The 20,765-nt window shown below is 42.5% G+C and overlaps 1 protein-coding gene across 2 annotated transcripts; it reads right to left on the reverse strand.

Moving 5' to 3' along the window:
• Positions 1-6: 6 nt before the first annotated feature.
• Positions 7-20,754, reverse strand: upf2 (UPF2 regulator of nonsense mediated mRNA decay). 2 transcript variants are annotated; one of them, XM_052118347.1, is made up of 22 exons: positions 20,670-20,754; positions 18,960-19,337; positions 14,181-14,960; positions 13,803-13,963; positions 13,492-13,668; positions 13,249-13,386; positions 12,395-12,498; positions 12,203-12,288; positions 11,843-11,951; positions 11,644-11,757; positions 11,435-11,551; positions 9,372-9,557; positions 8,432-8,635; positions 7,923-8,198; positions 7,557-7,740; positions 5,227-5,372; positions 4,940-5,041; positions 4,762-4,860; positions 3,726-3,896; positions 2,761-2,902; positions 1,097-1,217; positions 7-1,013 (listed from the first exon to the last, which is right to left on the reverse strand). In XM_052118347.1, the coding sequence occupies exons 2-22, from the start codon at positions 19,328-19,330 to the stop codon at positions 1,004-1,006; spliced, it is 3,798 nt and encodes a 1,265-aa protein (XP_051974307.1). In that variant the 5' UTR covers positions 19,331-19,337; positions 20,670-20,754; the 3' UTR covers positions 7-1,003. The 2 variants fall into 2 exon arrangements, with proteins under 2 accessions (XP_051974307.1, XP_051974306.1); XM_052118346.1 differs by having other exon boundaries at positions 18,960-19,334; positions 20,670-20,737.
• Positions 20,755-20,765: the final 11 nt, after the last annotated feature.

Below are 20,765 nucleotides of genomic sequence, written 5' to 3' on the forward strand. Positions count from 1 at the left end.
ATTTGAACAAAGCACTTTATTTGCACACATGCACATTTGATTTTGAGTTAAAACAGGCCAAAGTTGGGTGTTCTTCCAGGTTATGGATGCATCCATTTTTTTATAGGAACAGATTATTAGTCGGGTTCATCATAATGAGGCTCAAAACTCACTGAAACACCTTTGACAGAGATGTTTAATCAGGTAACCTAATGAATGAATAGATGAAGAAATAATCACTTTAACATTTTAAAGCGCAAACTATTACAACTGACTGTGGATACACACACATAAACACACACACGCAAAATGAAGAGCAAAAACTGCAGATTTAATTAGTATTTTGTAAAGAGCATCTAAAACTTCAAAAGCTGTCATGAGCACTCTTCAGTTCATAAATCCAGACCGTCTCTGTAAGTACCCGACACCCCTCAGACAGAACTTACCTGTTTCACCCACAGACATATTTGTGTCCGGTTCTACTGCATTCTAATCGGCCATCTTAGAATAACATCACCTGCACACAGAGCCGACTCACGGCCGATGTGACGGGCAGAAAATACGAGAGTTTGAGCATAGAAACACTGCATGGAGATTAATGAGAGGCTTTTACAGTCACAGAGTCACTTTACCGCCACAGCTAGCATGTTAGCGGCTCCGTTATCCCATGCACATCGTGAAAGAGCTCCAAATGCTCAGAAACGGTCACAACGGGCCGGTTGAGGGAGAGAACGACACCAGGAGAAAGACTTGAATAGATCGGATGAATGTTTTCGGACATGTTTTCCTTCATGTCACTAATAGACCATCAGACAAAACATTCTGTGCGTGTCCATGCGGACGCCCCAGTTCAGCGTTATTTGTGTGTACACCAGCTGATGGGTGGTCCTCTCTGGTTGCCATGGTGAGGCAGGTGTCCATAATGGGAGGGTCTCCGTCCCAGAGCAGGCCAGTCCAAATGCACCGGTGTCTCTCTGCATCTGTCTTGCTCTCTTTGACTCATCATTTGCTCATCCTGACATCTTTAGCGTCTCCTAAAAAAAGGAAAGGGTCAGGGGTCAGTGAGAGAGAGCAGGATATGCTTGGGACAAAGCCGGCGTGTGTGTGCGAGTCTGACCTGCCGCCAGTTTTGAATATGAGGTCAGCGTTGGGCGCTCCTTTTGGGTGCTGGTATCGCGGGCGGCGTTCTCTGTTTGTGTTGGCGGGGGCGGGTCTCTGAGCGAGAGACTGCATCATCTCTAAAACAACAACAACATAAACACCAGCAATCAACAACAACAAACACTGAGAAACATCAAGGACATCGAACAGCACCTGGTAAAAGAGGTGTTTAGCGCACGATTCACTCAAGGAATTCTGGACATCAGGAAACAGTGCAAACAAGGCCACAAAATCGCAGCTGAATGCAATTTGCACGTTGGATGTTAATCAGAAATGATCATAATTAATTCAGATTCAAAGTAACGTCCAGCATCATCCAATCACAGCCAACCATTTTAAAATAAAATGATCCATTACAAATGGTGAATCTATGCACTGATGATCATCGTCCCATGTGTGTCAAACATGTTGAGTGATCCAAACATCATCTGCAGCCTGAAACTGAACTTTTGATCAGATTTTAGGAGTGAACGCACTTAACTGCATAGAGAGCTATAGGATGCCCCCTTGCTCCCTATGTAGTGAATGACTCAACCTCCAGTGTGCTGTCTGTCTGCACTGGTCTCAGATCAGTTATAGAGAGCTATAGGATGCTCCCTTGCTCCCTATTTAGTGCATGACTTAACCTCCAGTGTGCTGTCTGTCTGCACTGGTCTCAGAACAGTTATAGGAGAGCTATAGGATGCTCCCTTGCTCCCTATTTAGTGCATGACTTAACCTCCGGTGTGCTGTCTGTCTGCACTGGTCTCAGAACAGTTATAGAGAGCTATAGGATGCTCCCTTGCTCCCTATTTAGTGCATGACTTAACCTCCAGTGTGCTGTCTGTCTGCACTGGTCTCAGAACAGTTATAGAGAGCTATAGGATGCTCCCTTGCTCCCTATTTAGTGCATGACTTAACCTCCAGTGTGCTGTCTGTCTGCACTGGTCTCAGAACAGTTATAGGAGAGCTATAGGATGCTCCCTTGCTCCCTATTTAGTGCATGACTTAACCTCCAGTGTGCTGTCTGTCTGCACTGGTCTCAGAACAGTTTTAAATGCATCTTATTTTCATCATAACTCCATATAAAGCCTCTGAAAGACACATTAACTATTTTTCAACTTTTGAGGGAATAAATGACCCACAATCCACGTATGTGGACATCATGTTTATCAGCGCACTGACATGCAAAAAATGAATGAATTTATTAAAGCGAGATATCAAATGAAACTAGAGACTCTACACGTTACACACAAACAGGTTTCAATGAAAAACACTTAGAGGTTTCTCACCAGAGGCACTTTTGTTGGCTCTGCACCTGTAGAAGGGCTTCAAGGAAACTAACATCATGCTGTTGTGTCACGTGACTCGGTGCGCCTGAAGTTTAACCCTTAAATGACGCATTGCGTTGTGTGTAGCGAATCCAAAATACAACGGCCATGCATGTGGACGCGGGGTCGCACAAGGTTAACATAGATAGGCACCGTGATTGTGCAGAAAGGAATGTTAATGAGTAGCAGGGCTATTTCAGTGCTGATTGCGCTTGCCTAAATGAGATTGTGGTGGTTCGTGAATAAGACGGTTTTGCGCTGTAATAACAGATGCTAAATGCCGCAACTGTTTCGTGAATTCGCCGCTTACCCTGATAATCCTCCTGTTCCTGTCGTTCATTGATGTCCAGCGTGAGTTTCTTCATGCGCATGCGCTCCTCCTGCTCGGCCTGCTGCTGATTGAAGTGATTCGCCGCGAGGTGAGACGACAGCGGCACGTTCAAGATCTTAAACTGCACACACAGAGACATCACAACTCATTCACTTTTATTCTTTACATTCACTTCTTAAAGTTGAAATGTGTCATTTTTGTTGTTAAATAATGATTTGGTTTCCTAAACATCTCCCATTTGTTGGAAAAACAGATAGTCCCGCCCCAAAACTCACATCATTGGTTGAGAAAAAGATGCTGTGTCGGGCTGGTCAGGATGATCAAACAAACAGAGCAATGGTTTGAGAACATAACAGAGGCAATTTCAGAGATCTGAAGCTCAAGCGACAGTATTTGTGGCATAAAAAAATTGTTTAGACTCATCCCTCCTTTTCTTTAAATAAAAAAAAAAGCACAAATGTGTTCCAGTGAGGCACTTACAATGGAAGTCAATGGGGCCAATTGTGTTGTTAAAGACAGAAATGTGAAGCTTATCATTTTATAAAAGCACTTTAATTCTTCAGTTTAAACTATTTGAGCTGTAAAGTTGTTTAAATCATCGTTTTTATAGTTTAGTGTAAAATTGTCTATAACTTCACACAGATGTGGTCAGTCAGTGATTATATCAGAGTAAAATCATGTTAACACACATATTGTTTATGTCTTGTGTCTATACTTTTGAAACAGTATTTTAATGTTTACAGATTAAACCCCAGATTAAAATTGACTTCTATGTCAGATTGATGTCACATTTCCAAAAGTCTCAGTGGACTCATGGAGCGCAGCAGCAGAATGAAAACAATGACGTTGTGTGTTGGAGCGGCTTTGGGTCTGTAGGATGTGTTCAGTATGTGGCTTTGGGGGTGTAAACTAAAGCACACGCGCACAAACACACACACTTGTACCTGCTGCTTGTTGCCTTTCCGTGTGAGCATGACGAACTGCATGGTGTCTGTGATGTCTGCGTCTGCATCTGCAGTGCAGGAGGGGGCGGGGCTTTTCTTCAACTGGCTCTTTAACTGCAGTGGAATCGCCACATCAAGCTGATGGACCTTCACTGCCTCTCCACTGCGCTGCTGCACGCACACACGCACGCACACACAAACAGGCACACACACACGCACACACACAGGCACACACAGGCACACACAGCGCACGCGCACACACACGCACGCACACACACACACACACACACACACACACACACACACACACACACACAGAGAATAAGTACAGCAGAACTTTCTCTAAATCAGGGGTCAGGAACCTTTTTTCATTAAGGAGACAATTTTGTAATTTTTGGTTGATGCATTTTTTTCCAAAAAGCCATTTCACAACCTAATAATGAACTATTTTCAAACAGTAACTTTACATCCTGATATCTGATTATATCGTCAACCCTCCTGCTGAGGGTCAGTGAATGTCTTTGCTTTATTAATTTTGCTTTAAAAACGTTATTAATTTATTCAAACACGAAAAACGTAAACAAAAGACATTTCTAAATTCAAATTGCTCACTGACTATCACACCTGGAGTCGCGAGTTTGAATCCAGGGCTTGCTGAGTGACTCCAGCCGGGTCTCCTAAGCAACCAGATTGGCCCGGTTGCTAGGGAGGGACGAGTCACATGGAGTAACCTCCTCGTGGTTAATATTAGTGGATCTCATGAGACAGGGTCCCGCTGCACACCTCTGAACAAACAGCAAATCCGACACAAGCAATGACGGCTTTTCTTTTGCCGGTGAGAAATCTGTATTTGGCGGGAGTTAATTACAAACCTTGTTCTCCAGGATTAGGCTGTATGACAAATTAGCCATCCCGACCCCTGCTCTAAACCAACGTGTACACTGAATTATTTACGTTCTTTATGATCTTGAGTGTAACACTAGACTTTTTGGCTGTGCACTCGCAGAACAACGCAAATGACATCATGTTTGTGCACCTGCAGGTTTTCCAGCATCATTTTGTCCAGCGCCTGGATGAAGTCTTCATCTTCAGCACACGCCACGTGTTTGAGTCCTCCACCGCGGATCGTCACCTCCTGAAAAATCACAACAGAGATGTTAGCTTTAATCACAGCTCATACACCAGCGTGACCTTTGACCCCACATCTCACTCACATTGTTTTCCTCATCGGTCTCGTTCTCTTTGTTGGAGTCGGTCAGATAGTCGGTGTTCTCCTCTTCCTCCTCACGTTCCTCTTCCTCATTCTCTGAGCCCTCCTGGACACACCGTTATCAGAATGTTTCATCCATATTTCCAATAAACGTCCAGCTACATCTAATTATGTTTTGCAGTACAGATATCAATGCTTAAACTAGTTCATCTAAACAGACCCTTCGACGGACATCTACAGAAAGGAGGCGGGGTTTACAGCTGTCAATCACACATATTTGAGAACACTCACCTCCTCCTCGGGTTCGTTCATCTCACTCTCATTTCCAGACTGTTCCTCAGTGTCGGCTCCTCCGTCATCTTCATCATCGTCATCTTCCTCATCCAGAGCATCATTCTCTCCCATCGAACTGGAGCTGCGGCCGTCCTTCTCCAGGCCTGGTCTCACACACACACACACACACACACACACACACACACACACACACACACACACACACACACACACACACACACACACACACACACACACACACACACACACAGATACACACACACACACATGTTGGTCTACCTATCATTATGAGGACTTTCCATAGACATAATGACTTTTATACTGTATAAACTATAGATTCTATCCTCTAAACCTAACACAACCCCTAAACCTAACCCTCACAGAAAACATTCTGCATTTTTACATTTTCAATAAAACATTGTTTAGTATGATTTTTAAGCGATTTGAATTATGGGGACACTAGAAATGTCCTCATAAATCACATTTATAGCATAATACCCTTGTAATTACTAATTTGTAACTTACAAAATTGTCCTTGTAAATCACAAAAACACGCGCGCGCACACACACACACACACACACACACACACACACACACACACACACACACACACAAAGGAATGTTGCTACTGACCAAACGAGACCAAAACAGCAGCATCCAGATAGTCCAAGAGATAAAAATAGACCAACATTCCAGAATTCACCTGGAATGACTGTTTAAAACCAGATTGACTACAGCATTCCAGAAAAACAATTGTCTCTTTGTGTCTGGCAGTTCCTCATTCACACAGATACTATTACACCTGCTGCAGGAATGCACGTCTTTTTCATGGCACACGTCAGGCATGAAGGTGTGAAGAGTTCATGAATGAACACATGCAACAAACGAATGTGTCACACGCTGGAATGCTGCTCAACATGGAAAGAAACAACACTGGAGTGGAACGACCAGCAGAACAACTGCTTAATGAGGACAAACTATAGATTCATATTTAAAGACAACAATGACTTCAGACTATCCCTACTCCTAGAAAACGCTTTCATTTATCATCAATTCCCTTGATTCTGGAATGATGTTCGAACGTGCATTCTTCCGGCTCTGCGGATGCAACACAATGCTGAAATACTCTGACAGTGTTTCTTGGGGTAACATTCAGCAGCACTGCAACATTTAATCTACGGAGCGACCGGTGTAGTCCGATTCCTGAATTAATCACTCTTATGAGTCGGTTCTTTAGAATCTACAGTGTGAAATATCCAGCTTTTGAGTCTTTTGAATGTAAAACACGACCAGTAAAATCTACTTCCTGAACAAATGACTCTTATGAACAGTCTTTTGAATCTACAGCGTGACCAGTGTGACTTTTTCGAGCGGAGCCTTTTCAATTTGTCAAGTTTAATCCGATTCCCTTACAAATGACTCATATGAACAGCGTCTTTTGAATCTAAAGCACGACCAGTGTAGTCTGATTCCAAAACAAATGACTTATATGAACAGACTTTTTTTTTAATCCCTTTTCTCCCCAATCTGGAATGCCCAATTCCCACTATTTAGTATGTCCTCGTGGTGGCGCGGTTACTCACCTCAATCCGGGTGGCGGAGGACAAGTCTCAGTTGCCGGCACTTCTGAGACAGTCAATCCGCGCATCTGATCATGTGACTCGTTGTGCATGACACCGCGGAGACTCACAGCATGTGGAGGCTCATGCTACTCTCCACGACCCACACACAACTCACCACACGCCCCATTGAGAGAACCACTAATCACCACCACGAGGAGGTTGCCCCATGTGACTCTACCCTCCCTAGCAACCGGGCCAATTTGGTTGCTTAGGAGACCTGACCGGAGTCACTCAGCACACCCTGGATTCAAACTCACGACTCCAGGTGTGATATTCAGTGTCAAAACTCACTGAGCTACCCAAACCCCCCTTATGAACAGACTTTTGAATCTACAGTGTGACTTCCCGTATGAATGTCTCTTACATGATGTCATTCATTTGGTCATGTTTGACTTGTAAATGTGATTCTGAAGCTTGTAAGACTTCAATCAGGGTAATTACTGCATGATTGCTAATGTGACAAATCAAATGCTCCGTGTAAACACACCATTTATAAGATCTGTCCTCATTAAATGTAAAATGATCTCATCACTTCCCGCTGAAGGCGGTAAATCCAATAAGAATTACATTTGCACTTTAAATCAAAACATGATTAGGCCATTTTATAAACCTGTGAAGTTTGGCTCATTTTCACTACATCAGATAGTGAGACAATTATTGACTAGCAAAACAAGTACACAAAGAGTGTTAAACGAGTGTTTTACCTAGTTTGATGAGGAATTCTCTCTCCAGCTGTGTGACGTGAGCGCAGGCCTCCTCCAGAGACGAACACAGCTTCATTTTCGGCCGCAGCAGCTCCAGTGTGTCTGTCATCATGTATTCAATATCGATGGGAAACGGCTGGTCTTTAGTCCACACGTCTAAACTCTTCTTCAACCAGATGTACCTCTAAAAACACACACACACACACACACACACACACACACACACACACACACACACACACACACACACACACACACACACACACACACACACACTTAGATGCAACCATGCTGTATACATTAATGAGAAAGGGTATTTTATAATCTGTCTATGATTGGCTGGTTCACAGAAAGGGTGGAGCTAACCTGGAAGTAAATGAGGAAGCAGTCGAGTTTCTTCTTGCTGGATCCGCGGTCAAAGTACTGTCCGCATGTGTCAAGCAGAGTGCAGACCAGACGGATGCGGAACAGGTGCTCGGGCGGGTCGAGGGGGCTCGGCGAGCCATCGGTGTTCACACCGAACGAGATGAACGAGAACAGCGTTCTGAAGATGACGGCAGACTCCAGCATACGATAGTTATACAGCTCGCCCAGAAACTTCACACTGCTGATCCGACGCTGGTTAAACTTCGGCTGGTTCACCTGAAAAACAAACATCATTCATTAAAGGAGTCACTTCCAGGCTCACTTTCAATTGACAGAATTGAAATGAAAAAATATTCAATACAAGTTTTGCTATAAACATAATCACATTAATCTGAACTAATCCTGCCTATTTATTTCTAGCTATATAATGACAAAACAATATTTATATTTCGCTATAGAGCGCCACACAATATCCACCATATTGTTTTTAGACACACACACACACACACCTCCATGCCCAGGCGGATGTCTTCCAGCACGCCGTCCACCACGTGAATTCCCACGTCCTCCTGATACGCCACGAGTCCAGCGAGCAGGTTTGCCACACAGTGGATGCTGTTGTATTTAACGTTCCAGATATTGACCATACAACTGATGAGATAACTCTTACTGTCAGCGTCCTGCCATGGTAACTTTCTCATCTGCCTCAACACCTGCACACACACACACACACACACACACACACACACACAATAAGTGACAGAAGTGTAGCGAGCACTGAGAGATGATCTTAATATGTGTGACTGTATTCTGTAAAAGCTATTTATTGCACCCATTTTTAAACCCAAGCATTTTATGCTGAGCATATTTTTCATACTCCCAGTACAGTTTGCATACCTGGACAAAAGCTCAAATCTGATTTTGCTTGTTTTTTTATGTTGATACTTCTCCTACAACAATGTCAACAGCTTGTGGTTTATCTGGAGTGCCGGATCCAGAGAATATCTTCTTGGTCATTTTTCTTCATAATAAACAAGTAACAAAATGAACTGAACAAATGTTTAAAACTAATTTACTTTCAATTAAATACAAGTTTTAATTAGACCTACAGGGTCAGTTGTGTTAAACTTGTACAGAGAAGGGAATAAATTACTGGTACATAAATAATAAAACATTTTAAATTAATAATTTAAAAAAGACCAAATTATGTTTGTACAGTGAAAGGAATAAATTACCAGTACATAATAAATACATATATATTATTAAAGATAATAAAAGGTCTACACGGTCAGTTGTGCTATGTTATGGAGAAAAAATATGTATGAATAAATATTATGTTTATTGTAAAATAAAAAGACATTTTTGCAGTAAAAAAGTGTTTTTTGAAAGCATGGTTTCATTTTATAATCTTGTTCCTGTACATCTGTTCAGACTGTGTGTTTGACGTACTTTCTCAGTAGTGACCTTTGACAGGTCTTTGTAGAGGAGTTTTCGGATGTACTCATGCAGCGGAGGTCTCTTCCTGCGAACGGTCTTCTCCATCGGTGGAGGGTTACAGTAGTAATAGGCGTTCTCCACCATCGTCACGTAACGCACATCCAGATGTTGAGCCTGTTTCTTACGCATCATTTGCTCCTGAAAACACAAACACAACCGTGTCACTGTGAACGGGATGAAGAGTGTCCAAACTTTTGACTGGTAGTGTATATTACTACATATGTTTATGTACTAAAAAGAGATATCTATCTGTCTCTCTATATAGACATACACACAGATCAGCCACAACATTAAAGCCACCTAATATTGTGTAGGTCCCCAACGTGCCTCCAAAACAGCACCGACCTGCATCTCAGAACAGCATTCGGACGTGATATTCTTCTCACCACAATTGTACAGAGCGGTTATCTGAGTTACTGTAGACCAGTCTGGCCATTCTCTGTTGACCTCTTCCATCCACAGAACTGCCGCTCTATCTATACAGTTGAAGTCAGGTGTTTACCTACACTTTGTTTCAATTATTTTATGATTTTAACCTCTCAACAGACTTAATATTATCAAACTATAGTTTTGGCAAGTCGTTTAGGACATCTGCTTTGTGCATGACACGAGTAATTATTCCAACAATGTTTACAGACCGATTGTTTCACTTTTAATTGACTATAATCATAATTCCAGTGTGTCAGAAGTTTACATACACTAAGTTATCTGTGCCTTTACGCAGCTTGGAAAAATCCAGCAAATTATGTCAAGCCTTTGGACAATTTGCTTCTGATAGGAGGCGTACTGAATTGGAGGTGCACCTGTGGATGTATTTTAAGGCCTACCATCAAACTCAGTTCCTCTTTACTTGACATCATTGGAAAATCAAAAGAAATCAGTCAAAACCTTAGAAAAACAATTGTGGACCTCCACAAGTCTGGTTCATCCTTGGGAGCAATTTCCAAACACCTGAATGTACCGCGTTCATCTGTACAAACAATAGTATGCCAGTATAAACACCATGTGACCACACAGTCATCATACCGCTCAGGAAGGAGACGCATTCTGTCTCCTAGAGATGAACGTAGTTTGTGTGAAAAGTGCAAATCAATCCCAGAACAACAGCAAAGGACCTTGTGAAGATGCTGGAGGAAACAGGTAGACGAGTATCTAGATCCACAGTAAAATGAGTCCTATATCAACATAACCTGAAAGGCTGCTCAGCAAGGAAGAAGCCGCTGCTCCAAAACCACCATAATAAAGCCAGACTACAGTTTGCAAGTGCACATGGGGACAAAGATCTTTCTGGAGAAATGTCCTCTGGTCTGATGAAACAAGAATTGAACGGTTTGGCCATAATGACCATCGTTATGTTTGGAGGAAAAAGGGTGAGGCTTGCAAGCCGAAGAACAGCATCCCAACCGTGAATCATGGGGGGTGCAGCAATATGGTGTGGGGGTGTTTGCTGCAGGAGGGACTGGTGCACTTCCCAAAATAGATGATGGCATCATGAGGAAGGAACATTATGTGGATATATTGAAGCAACATCTCAAGACATCAGACAGGAAGTTAAAGCTCGGGTTACAAATGGGTCTTCCAAATGGACAATGACCCCCCAAGCACACCTCCAAAGTTTTGGCAAAATGGCTTAAGGACAACAAAGTCAAGATATTGGAGTGATCACAAAGTCCTGCCCTCAATCCGAGAAGCTTGTGGAAGGATCTCCAAAACATTTGACCCAATTTAAAGGCAATGCTACCAAATACTAACAGTGTATGTGAACTTCTGACTCACTGGGAATGTGATGAAAGAAATAAAAGCTGAAATAAAGAATTCTCTCAACATTTATTCTGAAATTTCACATTCTTAAAATAAAGTAGTGATCCTAACTGACCCAAGAGAGGGAATGTTTTCTAACATTAAATATAAGACATTATGAAAAACTGACTTTAAATGTAGTTTGCTAAACAGTATGTAAACTTCTGACTTCAACTGTTTATATAAATAAACTATGTAAGCAACAGAGGACAAACCAATAAGACGCTGGTACGCAGGTGCGAGTCAGGTGAGCGGAACAGGAACCGTCCACACGTCTCCAGCAGCGTGCACACCATCTCAATATGATGATGAGAGAAATCAGACAACAGCATCTGCGTACAAACACATACACACAGGGCATTAGGGACGCTTGAATATACAGGGCCGTACACATTATCAGTGTCAGCGGAGCATCTCTCTTCACCTTGAGGCAGTGCAACGTGTCGGTTTTGGAGAACATCTTGAACTTGGCCAACTCCCCGATAAACCTCACCGTCTTATTCTTGGTCTCGATGTTGATTTGGTCTTTCTTTCTGATCTGTGACACACACACAGAGAGGCTCGCTTTAATTAGTTATTTTCTGTGTTCTGTGTGTGTGCATGCTTGTGTAAAAGACCCTCACGTGAAATCTAAAATCTCCTTTGAGCATTGAACAAAGATCTTCAGCCACGTCAGACATACACGGGTGCAGAGTCGCCACCAGACGAGCGTAGAACGGCAACAGATCCAACCTGACACAAACACACACACGATCATTACCACCACACTTCCACATCTCATCAGAATGAACACACATTTAAGTGACATGATTAAAGTACTACAGCACCATCTAGTGTCCAGAGAAAACAGTTGCTCATACAGCTGCTCATTTTATTCTGGGTGTCAAACCCTTGACCTTGGCGCATGCTAGTGCCATGATCTTCCAGTAACACACCAGACGGCTATACATGTGTGTGTGTGTGTGTGCAGCTAGAACACACACCTCTGTCTTGGCACCGTGAAGAGAGCTCGAACCAACTTCCTGCGGTTAGACTTTGTGTTCATATTCATACAGAAGTCCATTGCAGCCTGAAAACACCAAAACAAAACCAACTTAGATTCTAAGTCTGTGTATATCTTCCGCTGGTTATATTTGTGCAAGTATTTTTAGAACGAACAGCGTGCATGTGTTCACCTTGTCAATCAGGTCTCTGTTGATGCAGTTTGGCAGCTGTTGGATAAAAGCGTCGACGATGAGTTTGAGATGAGAGCCGGTGCTCGCCTCCTCATCTTCTTGTTCTACAAACATACAAACATCAAATGAATGACATGAAAATTCAAACTTACAGCGGCGGATCCAGATAAACTCTAGAACTTTCCCTCAATTCGTCCCTGCACTGTCACCCGTTTACCCTTTATACTCTGACCTCTCTGTGACCCTAAGGTCAGTTCTGTCGGGTCATTCATCAGTCAGTACACTTACATTCACTATAAATGTTCAATTTCAATCGCAGCATATAAACTGTTTAATTTATTCAATACATTAATTGGATGCCAGGTTTGCCAACTCCTGACTCTAATTAGCTTTTGCAGATGTGATTTATTTTATGAACATAACAAATACAGAAGAGTACTGAAACCATGACCCTAAAACCATGATACACACCCAACCGTGAGACATTTGAACCTTTACATCCCCAACTAGATACCACATACTGCATGTTTCAAAGCGTTTTGGACGGTTGTTCCTTTTTCTATGTCCATTTTTGATGCATCTAGACTGAACATTTCCTGATGTCTGGACTCTATCTGCAGGGCATACAAATGGTTTGATATTCTGGCAATGAGTATTTTCTACTGTTAGTTTGCATCACTAGACAGCAAATGTCAAATCCGTAATGCCAGAATTAGTCCGATGTAACATGCAACCTCAAATATTCCATTACAATTGTTTCTCGGATGAAGACTATAGCTTGACTGCGCACAAACACGCTGTAGCTCGAGTTATAATAGCGCATGTAAACATACCGGGTCTGTTTTAGACCCTACCTTGCTCTTCAAGTAATTTTTTGGCCAGGTCTTCACTCTCGACTTCATCAGTTGGGTCTAGATCGATCGTGTCATCAGTGATGTCCAGAGCTTCCAGCTCCATCTCCAACTCCTCTGTACTGTTCCCCTCATGGCCCTCTGTAAACACACCACACCAGAGTTGGGGAGGAACAAGCACTAATTTGAGTCATTTGAGCTGTTTTAAAAATTCCCCCCCCCAACACTGTCACTAAAGATCAGTACCTTTGTTGTTCTGGCTGCTCTTCTCATTGTCTTTGAAGAGGATCGCAGGAACAAACGCCTTCAGATCCACCAGATTCTCATAGAAGTTACGGGCGTCTTCATCCTCCCAAATCCCTCCGTCCAGATCGTAATCTCCCGGTTTCCCTGGAGTGAAGATATCGATGCCTGGACCGTGTTCTGACACACAAAATGTGCAACTTTCAAACACATCATTCAACATACATCTGTTTTATAAGAGAGACAAATATTTCTTCTTGAGATGACACTGTGCAACAAAGAGAGAGATGGGTAGGGAGTGTTGGCGGTCCCACCTTCCTGTACGGTTTTGTCCTGAGGAAGATCAGGCATGTTCTCGTCCAGAAGATCAGCCAGAGTTTGTGTGTTTGCTAGCAGCTTCTGATAGGTGGTGGCGAACTCTTCATACTGCTTATGTCTGTCTTCACTGAGCTCGCCTTTGGAGTGCAGAATACGCCTACAGACAGACAGAGCAATTTTAGCAGTTTTGTGTATGTCATTTATTATCAGTATGTTGGCGGTAATCTTCTAGAACGTTCAAGCTACGTCCAAAAAACCTCAAGACTTTTAAAGCTGTTTAAAACCTTCAGACAGCACTTTGTCTAGCCAATATTCAAAGTATGTCTTGACGACAAAATCACAAAGATTCACCCCTTAGTGAAGGATATACAGACCTGTTCTGTCTCTCGATGTTCTGTAACTCTCTGTGGTCTTTTTTGAGGTGTTTAGTGAGTGAGGTGAAGTATTCTCTCAGAATGTTCTGGAACGGCTGCTGTTTCTCGGAGTTAATGATCTGACTGGGAGGAAACGACAGTCCAAACTTCTCCACAGCGTTCTTCACCTTCCTCGGCACCAGACCGGCGATGTCGTCTCCGCAGTGCTTGCAGAAGCTGATGATGACCGACACGTGAGTGTGCGTCTCACGATCGGCGCCGATGATGTTCTTCAACTGCTCGTAGATGAGCGAGAGCCCCTCTTTATCTGTGAAAAGCCCCACGATGGTGAGCTCGGCGATGAACCGCAGATCGGTCCGCAGCTTGCTCACGTTGGGCGCCTTCTCCTCTTTCCGGGCCTCAAAGTGTCTCTTCCAGGTGGCGAGCAGCAACGGTGCAAATTCGGCGTAGCGCTGGTGGAAGAGCGAGCAGAGATGCACTGCGCAGCCCACGTCAGACAGCTTCAGCTTGGCCTCCACCATGGAGCTCACGGCCTCACCAATGTACTTGCTCAGGTTGAGCGAGTCGAAATCTTGCGACAGCGAGCAGCGCTGCTGTTCCGTGAGTGTGCGCAGCTTCTTGACGAACGCCGTGTTCTTCTTCAGACTGGAGTCCAGGCGACTGAAGAACGCCTCCTCTGGACGCATCTCCTGCACGTGCTGGTTCTTCACACGCAGCTCCTTTCTACCATGATGTCGTTCCCACGCCTCCTGATGAAGCTGCTCCGCCTCCTCCTTCTCCCTGACCACACAAACAGAGGAACAACTGTATTTATAAAGCCCAAATTTACAAAAACTTTTCTAGCAAATGTAAACTGTTCGGATTAAAATTATTTGTTTTAATGCACAAACGTATCAATTTTGGCCATGTTCACAATGCAGCTGAAATGACCCAAATCATACCTTAAAGTCTTCTGAACATACGTTGAACTTTTGTGACAACTTGCCCCAATATATATGGTAATTTGTGGTGTATGTTTCATGTAAACGTTAACCAAGTTTGCATCTATTTTTTGTGCTGTTCTGTTATCATCAATTTTTATTGCTAAATTTGCTGTCTCGTCTCATTTCCATTCAAATGGCCTTTTAACGATAAAATTGTTGTCTTTAAATAAATTGAGGAACACTTGAGTGTCCTCTTCACTCCAAGTGTTCCTCTCCACTATGCTGTTTGTTGCGAGGACAGATGTGATGTAAATGCTGTCATGTGAAACAAACATTTTTTACATTAATGACATTTTTCTCGACTACATCGGGTTCCAAACGAGTTTCTCGGCATTTGACATGTTGACAAAGGATTTATGTTGTAAAGTTAAATGGAAAAATATAAAATCGGCACTCGATAATTATATCGATAATTTGCATTTCCATCAGAGTAATTTTGATGCTCAAAAATGTTCTTTCCCACATATAATACTTGGATGTATATGTAGTTTCTGAGGGGTGATGGGGGAATGTGTCACCACCATCACAAACACACAAAAAATTTGTAAATCTACTTATTAAACAGCCTATTACATGCTTTACACCAATTATGGAAATAGTTACATACAGTGCCTTGCAAAAGTATTCAGACCCCTGACCAATTCTCTCATATTACTGAATTACAAATGATACACTGAAATTTCAATATGTTTGATATTTTATTTTAAAACACTGAAACGCAATCAATTATTGTTAGGTGACATTGGTGGGAAATTATATATATACAAAATTAAATATCTTGCTTGCATAAGTATTCAACCCCTGTGCTGTGGAAGCTGCAAGGTTACACCGATGAAAGAAATTGCCCTAACGAGGACACAATTACTTTATCATCGGCATCCACCCGTGAATCATTAAAGTCGCAGTCAAATTGGTCAGGCTGTGAATCTGAAGGAAAATGTAGACCAAAGTGCAACAACTGCTTTTATGCAGCACAATAAGCTAGTAGCTAACAGCTAGCGGTCGTGTTATTGTTTATTGTCGCGTTTAAGATGATGTCACGTCAGTAGAGGCGGCGCAACTATGACGATCAGCCTATAATCCCTCCCATGTTGAGGCAGCACTAAACAGCAGTGGAAAAGCAAAGCGAGTAGAGTCGAGTTGAACCGTAACGTGCTGTTGAAAAAGTGCCAAAAAAGGAGACTTCTGAGAGAAGCCACAGTAAGGCCAACTTTCCCTTTGAGGAGCTACAGAGTTCAGTGGCTGGGAGTGGAGTAATGGTGCACCAGTCAACTATATCAAGAATACTGCATAACGCTGGCCTGTATGGGAGGGTGGCAAGAACGAAGCCGTTACTCAAAAAGTACCATCTGAAAGCACGTCTGGAGTTTGCCAGAAAGCATGTGAGTGACACAGCTGTGATGAGGGAGAAGGTTTTGTGGTCAGATGAGACCAAGATAGAGCCAAAACTCAAAGCGCTATGTGTCCCGCAAATCTAACACTATGCCTCAAGTCACACCATCACTACAGTGAAGCATCGTTCTGTGGGGTTGCTTCTCATCAGCAGGGATTGGGCATCTTGTAGAATTGAAGGACGAATGGATGGAGCAAAATATTGAGAAATACTGCAAGAGAACCTGCTTCATTCTGCTAAAAAACTGAAGCTTGTGCTCAGTCCACTGCTGTTCACTCTGCTGACTCACGACTGTGCAGCAATGCACAGCTCGAATCACATCGTCAAGTTCGCCGATGACACGACCGTGGTGGGTCTCATCAGCAAGAACGACGAGTCAGCATACAGAGAGGAGGTGCAGCGGCTGACGAACTGGTGTAGAGCCAACAACCTGTCCCTGAATGTCGACAAAACAAAAGAGATGGTTGTTGACTTTAGGAGAGCACAAGGTGAACATACTCCGCTGAACATAGACGGCTCCTCTGTGGAGATCGTCAAGAGCACCAAATTCCTTGGTGTTCACCTGGCGGAGAACCTCACCTGGTCCCTCAACACCAGCTCTATCACCAAGAAAGCCCAGCAGCGTCTCTACTTTCTTCGAAGGCTGAGGAAAGCACATCTCCCAACCCCCATCCTCACTACATTCTATAGAGGGACTATTGAGAGCATCCTGAGCAGCTGCATCACTGCCTGGTTTGGGACTTGCACCGCTTCGGACCGCAAAGCCCTGCAGAGGATAGTGAGGACAGCTGAGAAGATCATTGGGGTCTCTCTTCCCTCCATCAAAGACATTTACAAAAAACACTGTATCCGCAAAGCAACCAGCATTGTGGACGACCCCACACACCCCTCACACAAACTCTTTACCCTCCTCCCGTCTGGCAAGAGGTACCGAAGCATTCGGGCCCTCACGGCCAGACTGTGTAACAGCTTCTTCCCCCAAGCCATCAGACTCCTCAATACTCAGAGACTGGTTTGAAACACACACACACACACGTATCCTGAGTTGCACTTTAATAACTGTCACTTTATAACTGTCTGCTACCTCAATAACTGCTATGTGCATAGAACATTATCTCATAGTATGTTATGTTTACATTTTTAGAAACTGTCATCTTTTTACACTACTGAGTACTGGTCGGCGCTGCACTGTCTATTGTCCTGTTCATTGTCAGTAATTTGTTGTACTGTCCTGTACTTTTTGCACATGTTTGCACGTGCACTTTATATAGGTATATATAGGTAGTTTATATAGGTATTTTATTTCGTTGTGTTGTCTCATGTGGTCCTATGTTGGTCCTTTGTTGTTTTTATGTAGCACCATGGTCCTGGAGGAACGTTGTCTCGTTTTGCTGTGTACTGTACTAACTGTATATGGTTGAAACGACAATAAAAACCACTTGACTTGACCACTTGACTTGAAATTCACCTTTCAGCAGGACAATGATCCCAAGCACAAGGCCAATGCAATATTGGAGTGGCTCAAGATCAAACAGATAAATGTCCTACAGTGGCCCAGTTAAAGTCCTGATCTCAATCCTATTGAGAATCTGTGGCACTATATGAAAATTGCAGTCCACAAGCGTCACCCAACCAACCTGAACAACCTGGAGCAAATCTGCCGAGAAGAATGGGCCAAAATCACTTCATCACAGTGTGCAAAGCTGGAACCCCAAAATACTTAAAGCCGTTATTGCAGCAAAAGTTGGCTCGACCAAATATGTGTGGGGGTGAATACTTATGCAAGCATGATATTTTAGTTTTTTTCGTTTTCATAAAAATATTTCCCAACAACAACAACAAAAAATGTAACCTTGCAATAATTGATTTTGAGTTTCAGTGTTTTAAAATAAAATATCAAACATAATTTCAGTGTATCATTTGTAATTCGGTAATATGAGAGAATTGGTCAGGGGTCTGAATACTTTTGCAAGGCACTGCAGTTCATACAAAAGTATCAACACATTGCTTTGGCCAACAAATACTGTAATAAAATAAGAATATAAATTGTGTAAGTTTATGACATCACATGTAACAACCTGCCCCCATAAAAACCTTCATGATATATCCGACTCCTGTCTAAATGTGTGCCAGTGTGGTTTGATTATGTTCGCTTGTTCACCCAAGAGCTATAACAAAAATATGATGTGTGAAAATGTCCTTTGTATGGTATAATTCACAAACATTCTTCTAATTATAGACCGTTTTGAACTAGATGCTTGAAACTAACATACAAAAACCTCTGCTAGAGAAACCATTAGCACAACTGGACTTATCTGTTACTCAGATATAGCTTTTGTGACAACCTGCCCCAGTCCCCCCCCTATACACTTCAGTCGAGTCATATGTGAGAGTCGCTCTTACTTCAGCTGAGCGGCCACTTCCTCTTTCTGTCGTTTGGCTTCTTCCTCCAGCAGCTTCTTCTCCTGCTCCTCCTGCTGTCTCTTCTCCTCCTCCTCTCTTCTCTTCTGCTCCTCCTCAGCTCTCTGTTTCTCCTCCTCTTTATTCTTTCTCTCCTCGTCCTTCCTCCTCTTGTCCTCCTCGGCTCGCCTCTTCTTCTCCTCTGCCGTCTTGCCTCCGTCTTTCTTCCCACTCATTTTGGTCTCGTCTTTGCTCTTCTCCCGTGAGGTGGCGGCCTGTCTGTCTGCATCTCGGTCTCTCTCTCGGTCCTTGTTGCTGAAGGAGCCCGTCTCTCTCTCCTCCATGTTGACTGACTTCTTGCGCTCAGCAGGCATACTGCTACTATAAAACAAAATAATAACAATTTGGGTCATTGACGTGACGCTCATTTATTTTTTTGGTCAGGATCGATTACGCTTTTCAAAACTGTGTAAAAACATTATACTAAGCAATTACTTGAATACATCTCTACTACGATGAACATTTTTGTCAATTTTGGAGTTCAAAGTAATTTTTGAATGATAAAACCAGTACTGTCTCTTTAAGAAAGACGGTATTTCTGTAAACAGCATCATGAGCGCATGTTTGTTCCCATATTTGTTCTGGGGTGTAACCATCTGTAAACAGTGAAAAATAAATTAAAGGATCATTAAAAGGTTACATTTGTTGCATTTTTAAAAATACCTTTTTGGTGTTATTTCTTAAAAAAAAAAAAAAAAGCGGTGAAACAATTTGTTTTTAAAATATTAAAAAAAAAACATTTTTAACTTTTGTCCACCAAATCAAAGTCAGGTGATGTACCCGACATGCAGGTATCAATTCTATTATCATGTGACAGAAAAAACATAAAACCGTTTTTAAAAAACATCAGGTATTTTAATATTTTTTATTTAAAGGCACTTTTTGTTCGGGTCAAATGGAGTTACCATAAGAAAACTTGATATTCCTGACTCAAAAATTCATGATTTTTATTATTATTTTTCCACCCATTTCTCCCCAATTTGGAGTTCCCTATGTGCTCCAAGTTCTCGTGGTGGCGTAGTGACTCTCATTTGCCTCCAGGTCAATCCGCGCATCTTATCACGTGACTTGTTAAGCACGTTACCGCGGAGATATAGCGCGTGTGGAGACTTCACGCTATTCTCCGCGGCATCCGCGCACAACTCACAACACGCCCCCCTGACAGCGAGAACCACATTATAGTGACCACGAGGAGGTTACCCCATGAGACTCTACCCTCCCTAAATGTGTATGAATATTAAAATGGTTTATTTGCTGTTCATACATATCTGAATGGTCAAAGTTTCGATGTTTAAAGTCTATCAAGACCAAAAAAACGAATTAATAAGCAAATTAAAGCATTAAAACAGCAGCTGCAATAATAAAATCCAATCAAATTCACCAGCTGATGAATGCATTTCACTGTCAGCTCAACAGAAGAACAGTTTGTACTATGTAGTTAATTTATAACAGTAATACAGTTATTTTAATTACGTATATTCATGTTTTAATTTAATGTTTATGAATTAGCAATAGCCGTTAGCTGCTGTCGGGCCGCTCATTAGTCAAACATCGATACATTTAACCCGCAAACACACCGAATACACACGAACAGTCATGTTTTCCATGACAGATGTAAACACGGTTGTGTGTTTACTGAAAGGGTTGTCTTACCTCACGTGTTTGAGTTTATATTCATAAGTTAAGTCTGAAAATGACGCGCTTGATAGTTTTCACAGTCAGGACCCCTGAAAGTGGCGCCCAAGGAGC

The sequence above is a fragment of the Xyrauchen texanus genome, chromosome 45 (genome assembly GCF_025860055.1).
Source record: "Xyrauchen texanus isolate HMW12.3.18 chromosome 45, RBS_HiC_50CHRs, whole genome shotgun sequence".
Lineage (NCBI taxonomy): Eukaryota > Metazoa > Chordata > Actinopteri > Cypriniformes > Catostomidae > Xyrauchen > Xyrauchen texanus.